Source organism: Phalaenopsis equestris, unplaced genomic scaffold (genome assembly GCF_001263595.1).
Source record: "Phalaenopsis equestris unplaced genomic scaffold, ASM126359v1 Scaffold000064, whole genome shotgun sequence".
Lineage (NCBI taxonomy): Eukaryota > Viridiplantae > Streptophyta > Magnoliopsida > Asparagales > Orchidaceae > Phalaenopsis > Phalaenopsis equestris.
This window is the reverse complement of record NW_018164506.1, coordinates 322,726-337,033: the sequence shown is the minus strand read 5'-3', so window position 1 is coordinate 337,033 and position 14,308 is coordinate 322,726. Positions and strand designations below refer to the sequence as shown.

The 14,308-nt window shown below is 35.0% G+C and overlaps 1 protein-coding gene across 1 annotated transcript in view; it reads right to left on the bottom strand.

Annotated features, from left to right (window-relative positions):
* Positions 1-14,308, bottom strand: part of LOC110019619 (RNA-binding protein 28) — a gene marked incomplete at its 3' end in the record, with an annotated part of 44,983 nt that overhangs the window by 814 nt on the left and 29,861 nt on the right. Inside the window, exons 15-18 of the mRNA XM_020717361.1 lie at positions 14,028-14,241; positions 13,812-13,882; positions 2,314-2,482; positions 2,101-2,230 (exon numbers count right to left, since the gene is read on the bottom strand). Coding sequence (XP_020573020.1) covers positions 2,101-2,230; positions 2,314-2,482; positions 13,812-13,882; positions 14,028-14,241 — 584 coding nt within the window. The remainder of the gene's footprint in view (positions 1-2,100; positions 2,231-2,313; positions 2,483-13,811; positions 13,883-14,027; positions 14,242-14,308) is intronic.

Below are 14,308 nucleotides of genomic sequence, written 5' to 3'. Positions count from 1 at the left end.
TCTCCTAACCAGATCATCAGATGGCTGACATTTCATGTGACCAAACCACCTAAGACAACTCTCTCTCTTCTCCACCACTGGAGCTACAACAAACCTATCATGGATATATTCGATTCGCATTTTGTTTCGAAGTGTCAAGGCACATCCACCTATGCATTCTTATCTCAACAACACTTAACTTTGTTTTATACTTCTCTTTTAAAGGCCAAAATTCTGCACCATAGAGCATTGCAGGTCTCACTACCATCTTATAAAATTTTTCTTTCAGTCTAAGCAGTACTTTTCTATCACACAATAGGCCCGATGCATTCCTCCACTTCTACTAATAACATCCCCATCTATATCACCATCACTTCGAACAATACACCCGAGATATCTAAAACGTTTACACCTTTTAATGATTTGATTAGTCATAGTTACAACTCTGTCGTTAGAGCTACTACTAAATTATATTCCATGTATTCAATTTTAGTTCTACTCAAACGAAGACCTTTAGGCTCCAATGTAAACTTCCATAATTCAAGTTTTGCCTGAACTCTTTCTTTAGTCTTATCCACAAGAAGGATATCATCATTGAAAAGCATACACCAAGGTACATCCACCTTTAAATGTCCTGTAAGAGCATCCATAACTTAAACAAATAAATATGGGCTTAAAGCTGATCCTTGATAGAATCTAACTAAAATAGGAAAATACTTGGTCAATTCTTCTTCTGTTCAAACACAAGTAACAACTCTAGTATATATATCTTTCAAGACTTGAATATAAGTCATATCAACACATTTCTTCTCTAGAACTCTCCAAATGACTTCTCTAAAACCCTTATCGTAAGCTTTTTCAAAATAAAAAAAAAAATCATATGTAAATCCTCTTTATTCTCTCCGTACTTCTCCATCAAACCTCTCAATAAAGCATATTTTGAAATGTTATTCTAGGAAAGCATTCACTTAAATTTTAAATATTCCATGAGGTTCAGGATCCAAAGTGACATCATACTTACTTTCATTTTCAAAGTCAATCATATTTATTATCATCTAATTCTATCTTGCTTCACTATAATTTTTTTTATCAATTAATCTGAAATTCCATATAATTTAAAATAAAAAATAAATTAATAACATAATCAAGTATTCATACTTAAATTATCTATTGATCTTTTTTAGACATTGTATGAAATATATAGTGTATATTAATAGTATAAGATAATATATGTTTTCACCTAACCTGATCGAGATGTTGCCTCAAACGTCTCCAGGCATAAAGCACAAAGCCTCGAGACGTGCGCCGCACTTCAGCTCATATATCAGCCACACCCAAGCAGAAACATTAATGTTTTCTTTCAGAACAGAATTTGATAAAGTTTTACTTAAGTTTAAAATGTTTAGGATTTTCATTTAGCAATATTTTTTTCAAATTGTTGTTCAAGAGTGTGTGTGTGTGTATATATATATATATATATATATATACACACACATATCAGATTTACCTTGAAGGTTTAATGGTGGATTTTATAAAATTAAAATAATGCCGACGATGTTGTCTGGATCCAATGTTTGGTTAATTAATATATAAGTTGCCAACGATAGAATAATAATGTTAAGATGAATTGTGTGATAAAATGAACAAATATGAATTAAAGAACGATTATAATAAAATAAAAAATTGGAGTGACGTCTATTGAAAATAGACTTGGGCAGTTTGAGCACATATAATAAAAGGGTAATACAAAGTTAATTAAATTATTATCAAACAATTAAAAAATAAACCTATGGTTATGTGGAAAAATACTATTCAAAATGATTTGAGAGTAATAACTCTATAAACTCAGATAATACATAATTGAAATAAATGAAACATAAAAATTCATAACACCAATCCTAGCAAGTCGGGATAAAGATAATGGTGACAATGAAAATGACAATACATAAATTTCCCAAAAAAAAGGAATCGTTGTCATAACAAAAACCAATGCAGAAGGTAGCAAATGCATATTTGGTATTAAATTTGGAACAAGTGACAGTACTATAATTTACATAGAAAAGGACATAAGCAAACGGTAATATAGGTAAAAAATTAGCATTTTCTACTCTATCATCTTACCTGGATTGTTATTGAGGACTCTTAGCGCCACAAGAGCATGCTCATGCTCTTTAAAATCTACAAATGCAACACCACGTGAATGTTTCTTGGCAGAAGATTGTCCCTTTTTATCATCCTTCAAGAGTTTTACCTAAGTACAGAACAGTTTAGACATCCCGAAAACCAAATGGATTTTGCTTGGTTAAGAATAACCATTTAACCTACGTATCAAACCTTTTGAACTTCCGGATTTTGCTTTGATGCCCGAGAAAGGATTGCATCTATAAACATCTTCTTCACTTCCTCTTGAGTCATCGTCTTTGGCACATTATACATAATGAGTCTTGTCCTGGATACGTGGAACTTTGGAGATCGCAGCATTTCAATCTTCTTTTTGGCTAACCTATTCAAAGAAGTTTAAATTTTCATAGATATTCAAATCAGAATAAATGCTACAGATATGAAATAATATTAAAATTAGCTACATAGCAACAAAAAGGAATGCGATGAAAATTGTTAGACAGGTGCAAAAAATTGGATCAGCATATGCAATGGACAAGGCAGTAATTTAGCATCCAACAACAGAAGGTATTGCCGAAATTTGCCCACAAGTAAATGCAGACAAAGTTTTCAAATTCTATGAAAAAGCAAGCAACAACAAGCCTTCCAGATTTTAATGATAAATAAAAAATAATAATGAAAAAGTAAATTTCATCATCATTATCATCAATCACCTCAATACCAACTATTTGTGGGAGGCATTATGAATCATTATTCTCCATTTGCTCTTGCTCATTGTTGAAGGAGTTGTTAGACCTATTATATGTAAATCATCCAACACAATAATTTTATCACCTAACATAAGGCCATTATCTTCCCTTCATTATTCATATCCAAGTCACCCAAATTTATATTTTGCAAACTTCTCTTCTATAGATATAACATTCTAGCCATCCTCTTAATATATTTATTTCTCAAGCTATCCCATCCTACCTTTGCCGTATATATTATCTTAACAAACTTTGTTACCAGTGACTTTTTAATAGCCAATGCTCAGATCCATACACTGTAGGCATGGTTTTCAATGACGAATGGCGCAACATGGTACGAGGGCTCTAGAGAGTAAATAGGGCATAACACATGGCGTCGTGAACATTTTAAAAATGAAAACAAAATCAAATAAAAATGTGTAGAACATTTTAAAAATGAAAACAAAATCAAATAAAAATGATAAATATAGACATAATTCCAGTATATGATATAAGATCCACTTCATACAACACATTAGAGTAAAATAAAACTCAATCTTTAATAAAATAATGAGTTTTATACACAAAAATTTAATTTTTTATTCAAAAAGAGAAATACTAAATTGTAATTTCATAAAATTGTAAGCTAAACTAAAAGCTTAATCCTCAAACTCATCATTATCATAAGTAAAATGAGCTTCACCATCCCTGTCCACATCCCCGTTCAATAAAATCGGACTTTATCAATTCACGATCGAACCGCACAGTAGAAACACACCAATTTTAGATAACTAGAACAACAAACATAAGTGCATAACACAAGAAATCTAGAAAAAACACAAAAAAATTAACGTGAAAAAACCAGAGAATCAGAAAAAAACAAGTCGCACCACAACAAAAACTTCATAATGAAAATCAAGAAAAATATACAAATTATACCATGCTCGAATTTCCCCTCTACTTTCCTCGAACTTGCAACAACTTGGACACCCCTTCCCATCTTGATTGCACAAGAGAAATCAGTCGAAATCCACCCCTTGACTCTTCACGCAACTCGCACTTGCACTTGTTACATGTTGTTGAAAAAAATATACAACAGGCCTGTTTTCAAATGAAATGAGGATTTAAAATCAAACAAGAAAAGAGAATCGCTCCTAGCGTTGAATCGCTCATCTCGAGTGTTGGTTTTCCACTCGCGCAGTTTTGAAAGCACGATCTGATTGTTGTCACGCCCTTCCAGGGTGTAGACATTCCAATCACTCTGTTTTTGGACCTGAAATGAGCAAAACAGTGGTGCATTTATGCCCTGACTAGCCACAAGACTTCCATACACTGGGCGTTGGGCGCCCTTCCTGGCAAAGGGCTGCCCGCTATGGGCACAGTGTGTCCCTAAGGGGTACTGATTTTTTTGTTGCACAACGTTGGTGTTGTTGTTGTTATGTCTCGGGCTCCACAACACCAGCAATCTCTCACTTGGAGACTGATAGCGCCCAATTCCACACCTCCAAAAATGTACTATTTTCATACTATTGTATCGTAATGTGGCTCACCTCTAATTTCAAACTTCCTGAACACCAACTCAAGCCAAGCAAAACTTCAGTTTCTTGGTAGTCACCACCTTAGTTAACATATCTGCAGGATTCTGAGTTTGTATGTATCTTTAAAAATAATAATAACTGCTCATCTTCTAGAAGAGTGAATAAAATGATACATTAATTGAATATGCTTTGCCCGGGAATGAAAAATGACATTCTTAACTATATGAAAAACACTAATACGATCATTATAAAGCTTTCCAATCCCTTACTCATTGTCCATTTTTGTCAACTCTGCATCCAAAACAACTCCTTGTTAGTCTCAGTTATAGCAATATATTCAGCTTCCATAGTTGAAAGTGCAACAATATTCTGCACCCTGAAAACCCAATTCACTGTTGTGTTCCCCAAAGTAAAGATATATCCCTATTGTACTTCTTCTACTATCCATATCACCCGTAAGATTTAAATCTACAGATTCGTGTAGATCAATTCATGCATTTCCAAAACAAAATGCTTTGTTGATTATTCCCCTCAAGTATCTTAGAACACCTCCTCCAAATGATATTTGTCAGTAATGTCATGCACCTGCTGATCACTCGCACTGCATGTGCAATATCTGACCTCATATATATCATAACATACATCATACTTTCAATAACTGAAGCATATAGAGTTCCTCCCATCTTGGTTTGCTCTGCTTTAGACTTAAGTAATGGTTCCTAAGATAGCTTAAAGTGAACTAAGGTGTACACTGATTTTGCCTAACTCATATTGAACATTTGTAGCACATTCTCAACATAAGACAACTTCAAAGTATATGCACACTTTTTTATGTTGATTCTCATTCCGAGAATTTTCTTGGTTAGACCTAAATCCTTCATCTCAAATTCTCTTGATAATTCCTCCTTCAAGTCCTTGATTTTCTCGATATATGCTTATGCAATAAGTATGTCATCCACATACAAAAGAAGCAAGACATAACAATTACCAATTTTTTTAATGAAGCGACAGTGATTTGTCTGACACTTCATGTACATACTGCTAGACATGAACTTGTCAAACATTTTATACCACTGTCTTGAAGTTTGCTTCAAATCATAAATGTTCTTCATCAATCTGTAGACCATGTTTGCTTTCTCCAGAATCTCATAACCCTAAGGTTGTAGCATATACAATTCTTCTTCCAGATCTTCATGTAAGAAGGTTATTTTTACATTCATCTTTTCCATATGTAGAATTTTATATGTTACCAACTATGATAATTGTCATTTTCACTACAAGAGAAAATATCTTAGTGTAGTTTACTCCTTTCTGCTAAAACCCCTTCACAACCACCATCTAACTTTTCATTCAATCTATAGACTTGCTTGTTGTGTTGTGCCTTTTTACATCGGGCATTTCTACTAAATCTCAAGTCTGATTTGACCTCAATGACTGCATCTTATTAACCATGATAAACCCCCTCTCCTTTAAATCTTCCAACTTGAGTGGCATCTTCATAACACTCTGGTTCACTACTATCAGTTAGCAAAAAATATTATAATGAAGGAGAATACCTTTGTATCGGTTGCATGACTCTGTTGGACCTCCTTACTTCAGTACCAGGTGACCGAAAAACTTCATATGCTTCATCAGATTGAGCATCTCTCATTTCTCGATCTTCTTTATCACTTTTGTCTTCTGTGTCAGCACGCTTGAATTATTTTTTAAAAGTAACTGACGGACTATCCTGAGTTATGCTCATCTTTTTTTACATTTTCAATTCATTGAACGTCGCATCCTTACTCCTGATGAACCATTGATACTGATAATCCAAGAATTTATACCCAGATTTATTTGAATCGTATCGAATGAAAGTGCACTTTATATATTTTGAGTCAAATTTACTTATGTATTCTGCATCAAAATTAACATATGTTGAATAGCCAAATAACTTCAAGTGAGATAAATTTATCTACTTATCACTCCTGGCTTCTTGATGTAAGCCTGTAGCGTTCACTATTTCTGCCCAAAATTGATTTGACAAGTCTACATGCAACCTCATACTCATGACATGCTTCTGTGATGGTTCTATGCATGCGCTCAGCCACATCATTCTTTTTGGGGTGTCCTTAACAATAAACTCATATCTGATCACTTATGATGCACACTAATTCCTAAATCGCCGATCACGATACTTGTCACCATTATCTAATCTGAAAATCTTGAGCTTTAAGTCCTTCTCATTCTCTAACATGGCCTTATACCTCTTAAACATCTCAAAAAAATCAGATTTATGGTTTAAGAAGTAAGCTTATACCTTTCTAGTGTGATAATCTATGAAAGTGATAAAATAATGAGTTTTCAATGGACTAAATCAGAATAAAGCCTCATACATCAATATGCATTAACTCCAACTTCTTGGACTTCACCATTGACCCACTTTTGGATAAAGATTTTTTTTTTTGTTTGTCATGCTTAGTCTTCACAAAAATCAAAATCTATAGATTTTACGAAATTTATTCTCAAAAAGTTGGGATTTAATACATTTCTCGCTTATAAGGCCAAATATGAGCTGCCAAAGACCCGCACAAACTTTTTTTAGCCACATCAATGATTATGTCATCTCATTGATAAAGTAAATATTGTCTCCAATGTGGCCCTAAGCCATCACCATGACCTCCCTAGTCACCTTCCATGAATCACCCGTGAAAATAGTCACATACCTTGGCCTTGAAAGTTGGCTCAAAGTGATCAAATTGCTCTTCAAAATTAAAACATGCCTAATTTTATTGAGCTTCTAAACTATTTCATTCGACAACATGATATCAACATCACCCTTTCCTACAATACTATAGCCTTTGTTATCATTCAAATACACCTTTCTTAAATCAATCTAAGTGTAATTTTTTTAAACATTTCATTGTTTAGGCATGCATAAGAAGAGACACTTGAATCTACCATCCAAAAGTACTGACTAGGGAAAAAACTAGGAAGTCACCCTGAATTTACCAGTAGAAAGATTCTTGTCTTAGCCTCCACAATCAGCTTTTTTCAAAGCTTTACATCCCTTTTTTAAAAGATATTTCTTGCAGTTCTGACGTGCTTCTATTCATTTCCCCTTCCTAACATGGACTTTCCTATTCTTGACTTGAATATTTCAGCCTGTATTTCTATCCAAATTTGTTATGTTGTTCTCAACATTCAAAACAGAATTTAAATATTTACCACTCGCGTTCTCGTGAAATTCATTTAGCACTAAACTCGCGATATCATCAAAGTTTAACTTCGTATTACTAAAAGAGTTACGTTGTGACTAATCCATCCCAATTGTCTGCAACGAAGAAAAAATTGATAGTGCTCTGACCTCATCATCAAACTTGATGCCTGCAGAACACAACTGGTTCTTTACAGTGTTAAAATTATTCAAGTGATCAACCACCAAACTATATTTCACCATTTTTATGTTGAAGAATCCCTACATCAGGAAAACTTTATTTGAAGTTGAAGGTTTCTTATGCATCTTTGTCAGTGTCGTCATGAGATACATCGTAGTTTTCTCATTCAGTATGTTGAAAGCAACAGACAAGTAAAAGGCGGATCAAACATAGGATTGTTCGATCAAGCACTTCTCATCCTTCCAATGTCATTGATTCAGGTATCTTCGTGGTTCCTTTCAGTGGAAAATACAATTTCTTTTGATACAATAAAATTTTAACTTGCATTCTTCAGAACACAAAGTTTGAACTATTGAACTTCTCCGCCTTGTATCTTGCTCTGTCGGTCATTACTCTCAATTAAATCAAAGATTTTTAGAAAACATGTCTCGAATACAACTTGTTGTGATGGAAAAAACGGATTTAGTCGATTCACAACTCTACAACATAGCGAAAAAACACACCGATTAGAGAGATCAGAAAAAAAAATGAACAAAAGTGACAACACGAGAAATCCAAAAAAATCACACAAGATTTAAAGTGAAAAAACCCGACAACAGGAAAAAAATACGGAGCCACATCACAAATTTTCATAAGAAAATCAAGAGAAATGTACATATTGCACCACATTTAGATTTTCTCTCTACTCTCATAGAGCTTACAACAATTTTGATGCTCCTTCCTCTTTCGATCACACAAGAGAAATCGGTCAAAATTCACCAGACTCTTCACGCAACTCGAACTTTTTATGCACCATCAAAAGAATATACTGCAAGTCAGTTTTCAAATTAAACGAAGGCTTAAAATCAAATCGAAAAAGAAAACCACTCTTGGCACTGAATCGTCTGTCTCGAGTGTTGTTTTCCACTTTCTCTGCCTTCGAAGCATGATCTGGCCGTAGTTGTGCCCCTCCTGAGCGCAGGAATTCTAATCACTCTGTTTCTAGACTTAAAAAAAAGGCAAAAATGTGGCGCATTTGCGCCCTAACTAGGCACATGACTTCTACGCAATGGGGGCCTAGGCACTCATCCTGGAAAAACGGGGCCACTATGGGCACAGGGGCGTTGGTTTCCTGTTGTACAAAGTTGGTGTTGTCACAGTTGTGTATCAATCTCTACAACAGCAACATCTTCCTTACAAACTCCATGTTCTTAACGATATAATTTATTAGACCCAAGTTCTTAAACCCAAGCAAACTAAGTATATATTTCTTTCAATTGCTTTTTCTTTTCCTTTCGAAGAAATGCAAATATAAAATATCTCAATAGGACGCAATGGAGAAAAAGGATTCACGTAGTCGACCCCATTTAGTGGGATAAAGGTTTGTTGTTGTTGTTTTTATGGTTTTTTGTAAGCATCAACAACCCCGACCACATCCCTCCGAATTAAAACCTCAGCAACAAAAACTCATTATCTTTCATAGCTCGATCATCCAATTTACTAATCAAACATTCTTTGGGATCATTAATGCCATATAAATAAATTAGGTTCATTTTAGTATTTATTAAAATATATTTTATTTAAATTTAGTAGGCAATTATTTAGTTTAGTAAGTATTAATACAACTAACATATTTATTTTATTTCAACCACTATATCCTAACACATATTCTCATTCTTCTTTATAATAGATCCAAGATACTTACATCTAATTGCTAGGTATCACTTTTAGTAAGAATGATTCAAAATTGCTACTATCACGTCCACAAACGTTTCATAACATACATGCAATTGTCATTTTACATATCCGACGCAAAACACGAGATTATTGTGATTCCGCGTCACGGACCTCACAATCGCGAGATTAACTGACCTCATTAATCCTCTTTTATCTTTTCTCCTTTTTTAAAAAAGTTTCTTACTTTTGTTTCTTTTAGGTATTCTCTATAAAAGGGATACATATGCGCGTGTGTGTGTGTTGTAACAAGGTTGTTTGATCTTTAGTTTTTTGGATTTTATGAATTGTGGACACTTTCATCTAGTTTCTGCTCTCCGAAATATTATAGCATCTTCCGCTTGCAAGTGGTGTTTATAGCTTGCTCAGAAACAGGTAGCGGATCTCCCTTGCCATCCGCTCCTCACAAGTTTGTCATTCGCTCGTTGTTGTCAATCGAACAACCATAACACTTGCCACCATCTGTTGTTTACAGCAAAAAGTCATTGTCTTCTTGTTTTGGGTTCACTATCCCACCCCCATTAACACTGATTTCCAGTTGTCATCCATCCTCCTATTCTTGTACCCATCCTAAAACTTCTCTTACGCATTTTGGTGTCTAACACACACCTTCTAGGAGCACTAGAACGGTGTCATTTAAAATCAGAGCCAGTCAGAATCTCATTTGGAAGAACGAGATGCTATGCTGCCAAGGAGAAACCCTCAATTGCAGTGGAAGCTTATTCATTTTGTAAGAAAGCAGCATGCAAAAGTCACACACAACAAAGGTGACCAACCAATTGAAAGAGATGGAAAACCAATACTTCACAAACTTGGCACGAAATATCAGCAGAAAAGCCACAATTTTGGAGTGAAGATTGGCTTGTCGGATTTTTTATGGTCGCATGAATTCGAACAAGTTCATCGAGTGGCTCTAGGTAGTGAAACTTGACTTTCAGTACAAAGATATCCCACCTAAGATGAGGATAGAGCTAGCACCTATCAAAGTTTAAGAAGAGTGCATCTCCATGATGGGAAATTTTGAAATGCCTACATTTGCGAGAAGAAGAAAGCAAACTCGCTATGTGGTCTAAAGATGAAAAAGAAAATACAAGGTAAGTACCAACACATTACAATAGAACCTTTTCTTGAGAAAACAAAAAAGATCTTTCAGTAGAAATGTACACAGTTGAGTCGAGCAGTTTATATTAAGGCGTGAGCTAGTGAAGTCCGAGGAGAACACTATATGTCGATATCTGAGAGACAGAGACAGTCCATTGGCATCATGGTCCAATTATAGCCTTAATGGACATTACAGGGTATTTAGAGTCTAGTTCTGAAGGTGGAAAGATAACACAACAGTATTAAGTCCACACCATCCTTCAAACACAGTTCAGCTCAAACACAGCCAACAAGAATGCACACAGTGTAACATCTCAGCCTAACCCATTAGAAGAAAAATCAATTCAAATTGGAGACGAAGAGAACTCTAGTGCTCCAAAATCCATCCCGATGAGGAAGATCTTAAAATGTCATGGTTGCATCTAACTGTCCAAATAGAAGGGTGATATACTTCATTGAACAGGATGCAGTTGAGGCAAAGCGTAAAGACCCAGAGAAAAAGAATATAGAGGAATATATCAGTTGTCTGCATATGAGGGAAAGATGCCACTAACCTGATAAGTTGTTGAACCTAAGCCCAAGAGAGAGCAACAGTGGCTCCTCCATAACATATTCCGTACATGCCGCATTGTGAAGGAAAAAATGTGCATTCTCATTATAAATGGAGGAAGTTATAAAAACGTGGCATCTATCTAAATAGAGTCTCACTACTCATAAATACTCCCAATTATATTTTTTGTTATGGTCGAAGAAAGAAAATAAGATCATAATTGACAGAAGATGTCTCATAGAGTTTTTTATGGTAGACAAGCCCGAAGATCAGGTTTGGCATAATGTCGTGCATATGGATGTATCATATTCTTTTGGGCCGACTGTGGCAAAATAACAGTACACTTCATGATGACAACAAAAACACCTACTCATTTATCAAATACGGGATAGTGTATGACACTTATATCGTTGAAGGAGTCAGTTATGATGGGTACTCCGACAGACAGGAACTTTAGTGACCTGTGCTACATTTTTATAGGTTGTGAGAGAGGCATCAGTGAAACAAGCTTTAGTGAAATCATAATATAGCGTCATAAAAGAGACGATATATGAGGCAGTGTGACCCTCACTAGAGGAATTTTTGGATTATATAATCTTCAATCCACCCCCTATGTTGTCAACCCTAAGAGCAACACAGCATGCCAATACTTCAAATAAAAATGACACTTCTCAATAATTTTTGGAAGACCCTATAGAGTAAACTGGGTATTGTTCTAGTTCAATCCCACGCATGCCCCACTTTTGCCACTATCATTCTCATTTGTTGCCGCCACCCCCGAACAGTTTTTCCTGGCTGTTTTCTGTTGTTTCCAACTGTCCGGCCAGTCGTTACCCTCATTACAGCTTGTCGCCATTGTAGCAACTACTGCCATTCACTGTCGCCATCCTCCTCCAGTGCTTCTGCAACGTAATATTGCCCTTTCCAGCCGTTTTGTTGCTGCCCAATCCCTCCGCTTTGTTGTTGTTACCATTTTAGTCCTCCATACTTGCTGCCATCACCCTGGGCAGCCCTCCCACAACACTCCTTGCTTGTTGTCCGGCACCGGGGAAACAACCGCCTTGATATTTTCTGCTTGCCAACCGCCTTGCTGTTTTTTTTTTCTTGTCCATCGCCTTTTCCACCCCACGCCACCTTCCAAACCCTCGCCGACCACCACCACCATCCTTGGGATAAACTCCAATTATGTTTGTTTGTGTCTATTGTTGAATTTTCCTTTTCAAGTGTCTTGATTGTAACCATCTATTTGCTTTCAAATAATTGTTTTTTCTATTGTGGTTTGGGTTAACTCAGTACCAATTTCTTATTAGAAAAGATCTGGATATTTGAGATATATATCTTCCTACTGCTGAATTTGTATATAGAATCACTGTATGTAAAACCGGTGGTGCAAGAGACCATTTGAGATTTTAAATTAACTGAACCTTGGAAATCCTATAGATCTTGTCCCTTTGTCATTGCATCCAACACGACCATGTTGCATAATTTACAGCATAAATATGTTTTATATGAAGTTAAAAAACAGATTGAATAGCATAGTATAAAATATTCTTGTGTTTCGACTATCAAGTGTATAATAATCCTCTCTGGAGCACTTCACACAGACCAGATATATGAAATTACATACAAGGGTGGGTCAGTGGTCCTTTCCCTATAAGAAAATTAATTTTAATTCTTGCATTTTACAATGGCCACTTGACAAGTCTATAAAGTTGTATTTTCAACATTGAAGATAAATTATCTTATCACAGAATATTTGAACCTAGAGAATGTCTATAGTTTCTTCATTATGAGGGATTTGTATTACAATCATTATTCGTACAGATTCCATTATTCTAAATTCAGCTGCTTACATGAGAGATAGTATCATCTCAAATGTAGATATACATGAAAACAATCAAATATAGGCATAGGTCAAGTGGAAAGATGGACCTTATTCAGAAAATACAAAGATGACAAAGGATAAACTACAAGCTAAACAATATTCCCTAGATAACTAAAGAATAGTAACTCTCAAAATGAGATTTCTTTGCACCTCAAGAGGTCTTAGTACAATCCACAAATCAAGTTAAATGCAACATGAGCTAATTAGAAGTCAAACAACACCACAAAATAGTTTTTTCATGGCATTTTGGGGTCCATTTCCCTTTTTTTGGTAAAGTTTACATATATTTCAGTTTCACACATTTAATTAGATTATATTATCATCTTTGGATTATATTAGGTTCTATTTCATTTTAGATAAGATTTGAATTTAACTTAAATTTCTATAAATAATAATCAGTGACTTGTGATTGAACAAATTTTAAATCATGAAATTTATTTTATGAGAGCAATTGAGTGTGCTCCTTATAGATCATGTAAACTGCTACAGAGTGTTCATGCAGGGTTCCTTTTCTCCCCCCTCCATCATAAAGTCTTTTCCTCAAGCCGCCATGATATTTGCTTCAACAGAAAAAAGTGTTTCTCTTCAACAAAATGGCCTGCTTTAAAGCATTATGCACCTTTAATAATGTTAGTTTTCATTCTTCCTTTTGCCTTGAAAACCATGATGATTTATGACATTATTTTTTAAATCTTCAAAAGAAAATAAGTTTTAGAAGTGTCTTTTAAGAACTTTGCAATAGATAATGCTCGACAGATAACTGAACAAAAAAAGAATTAGATCTGAATCAAATTACACTTATCCAAATGAATATCATACATCTCACGCTTCTCCATGTCAGCTTTAGATACACCTTCAGCGGCTGGGCTGTCAGCAACGATTTCACCTTCCTGTGACAGCATAATTGACATCATTAATATTAGGTGTTTAGAGAAGGAAAAAAAAAAATTTTGAGCGGAAAGAAAAGAATTCATTGTCATTGATTGGGAGTCTGTTATTCCCAAACAGAGTTCCTTGATATAAGCAAGAAAATACCTTTGCCAGATATAGATTGCGCCTGTCTTGAACCTCATTCTTCATCTTTTCAAGGCCTTTCTTTTGAGCAGACTCCCTGTCCAAAGCCTTCAGAACTTTAAGCAGCCTTCCTTTCAGAATAATACCTAAACCATTTGCATCATTTGCAGAAGCAATTGCTGCATCAGCAGCAGCTGCAGTTCTAAACTTGAGAAAAGCGGTACCTCTTGGTCTCCTACCCAACCAATTAAAAATACAAAAAAAAAAAAAAAAAAAAAAAAAAGCATTCTAGTCAAGTGTCT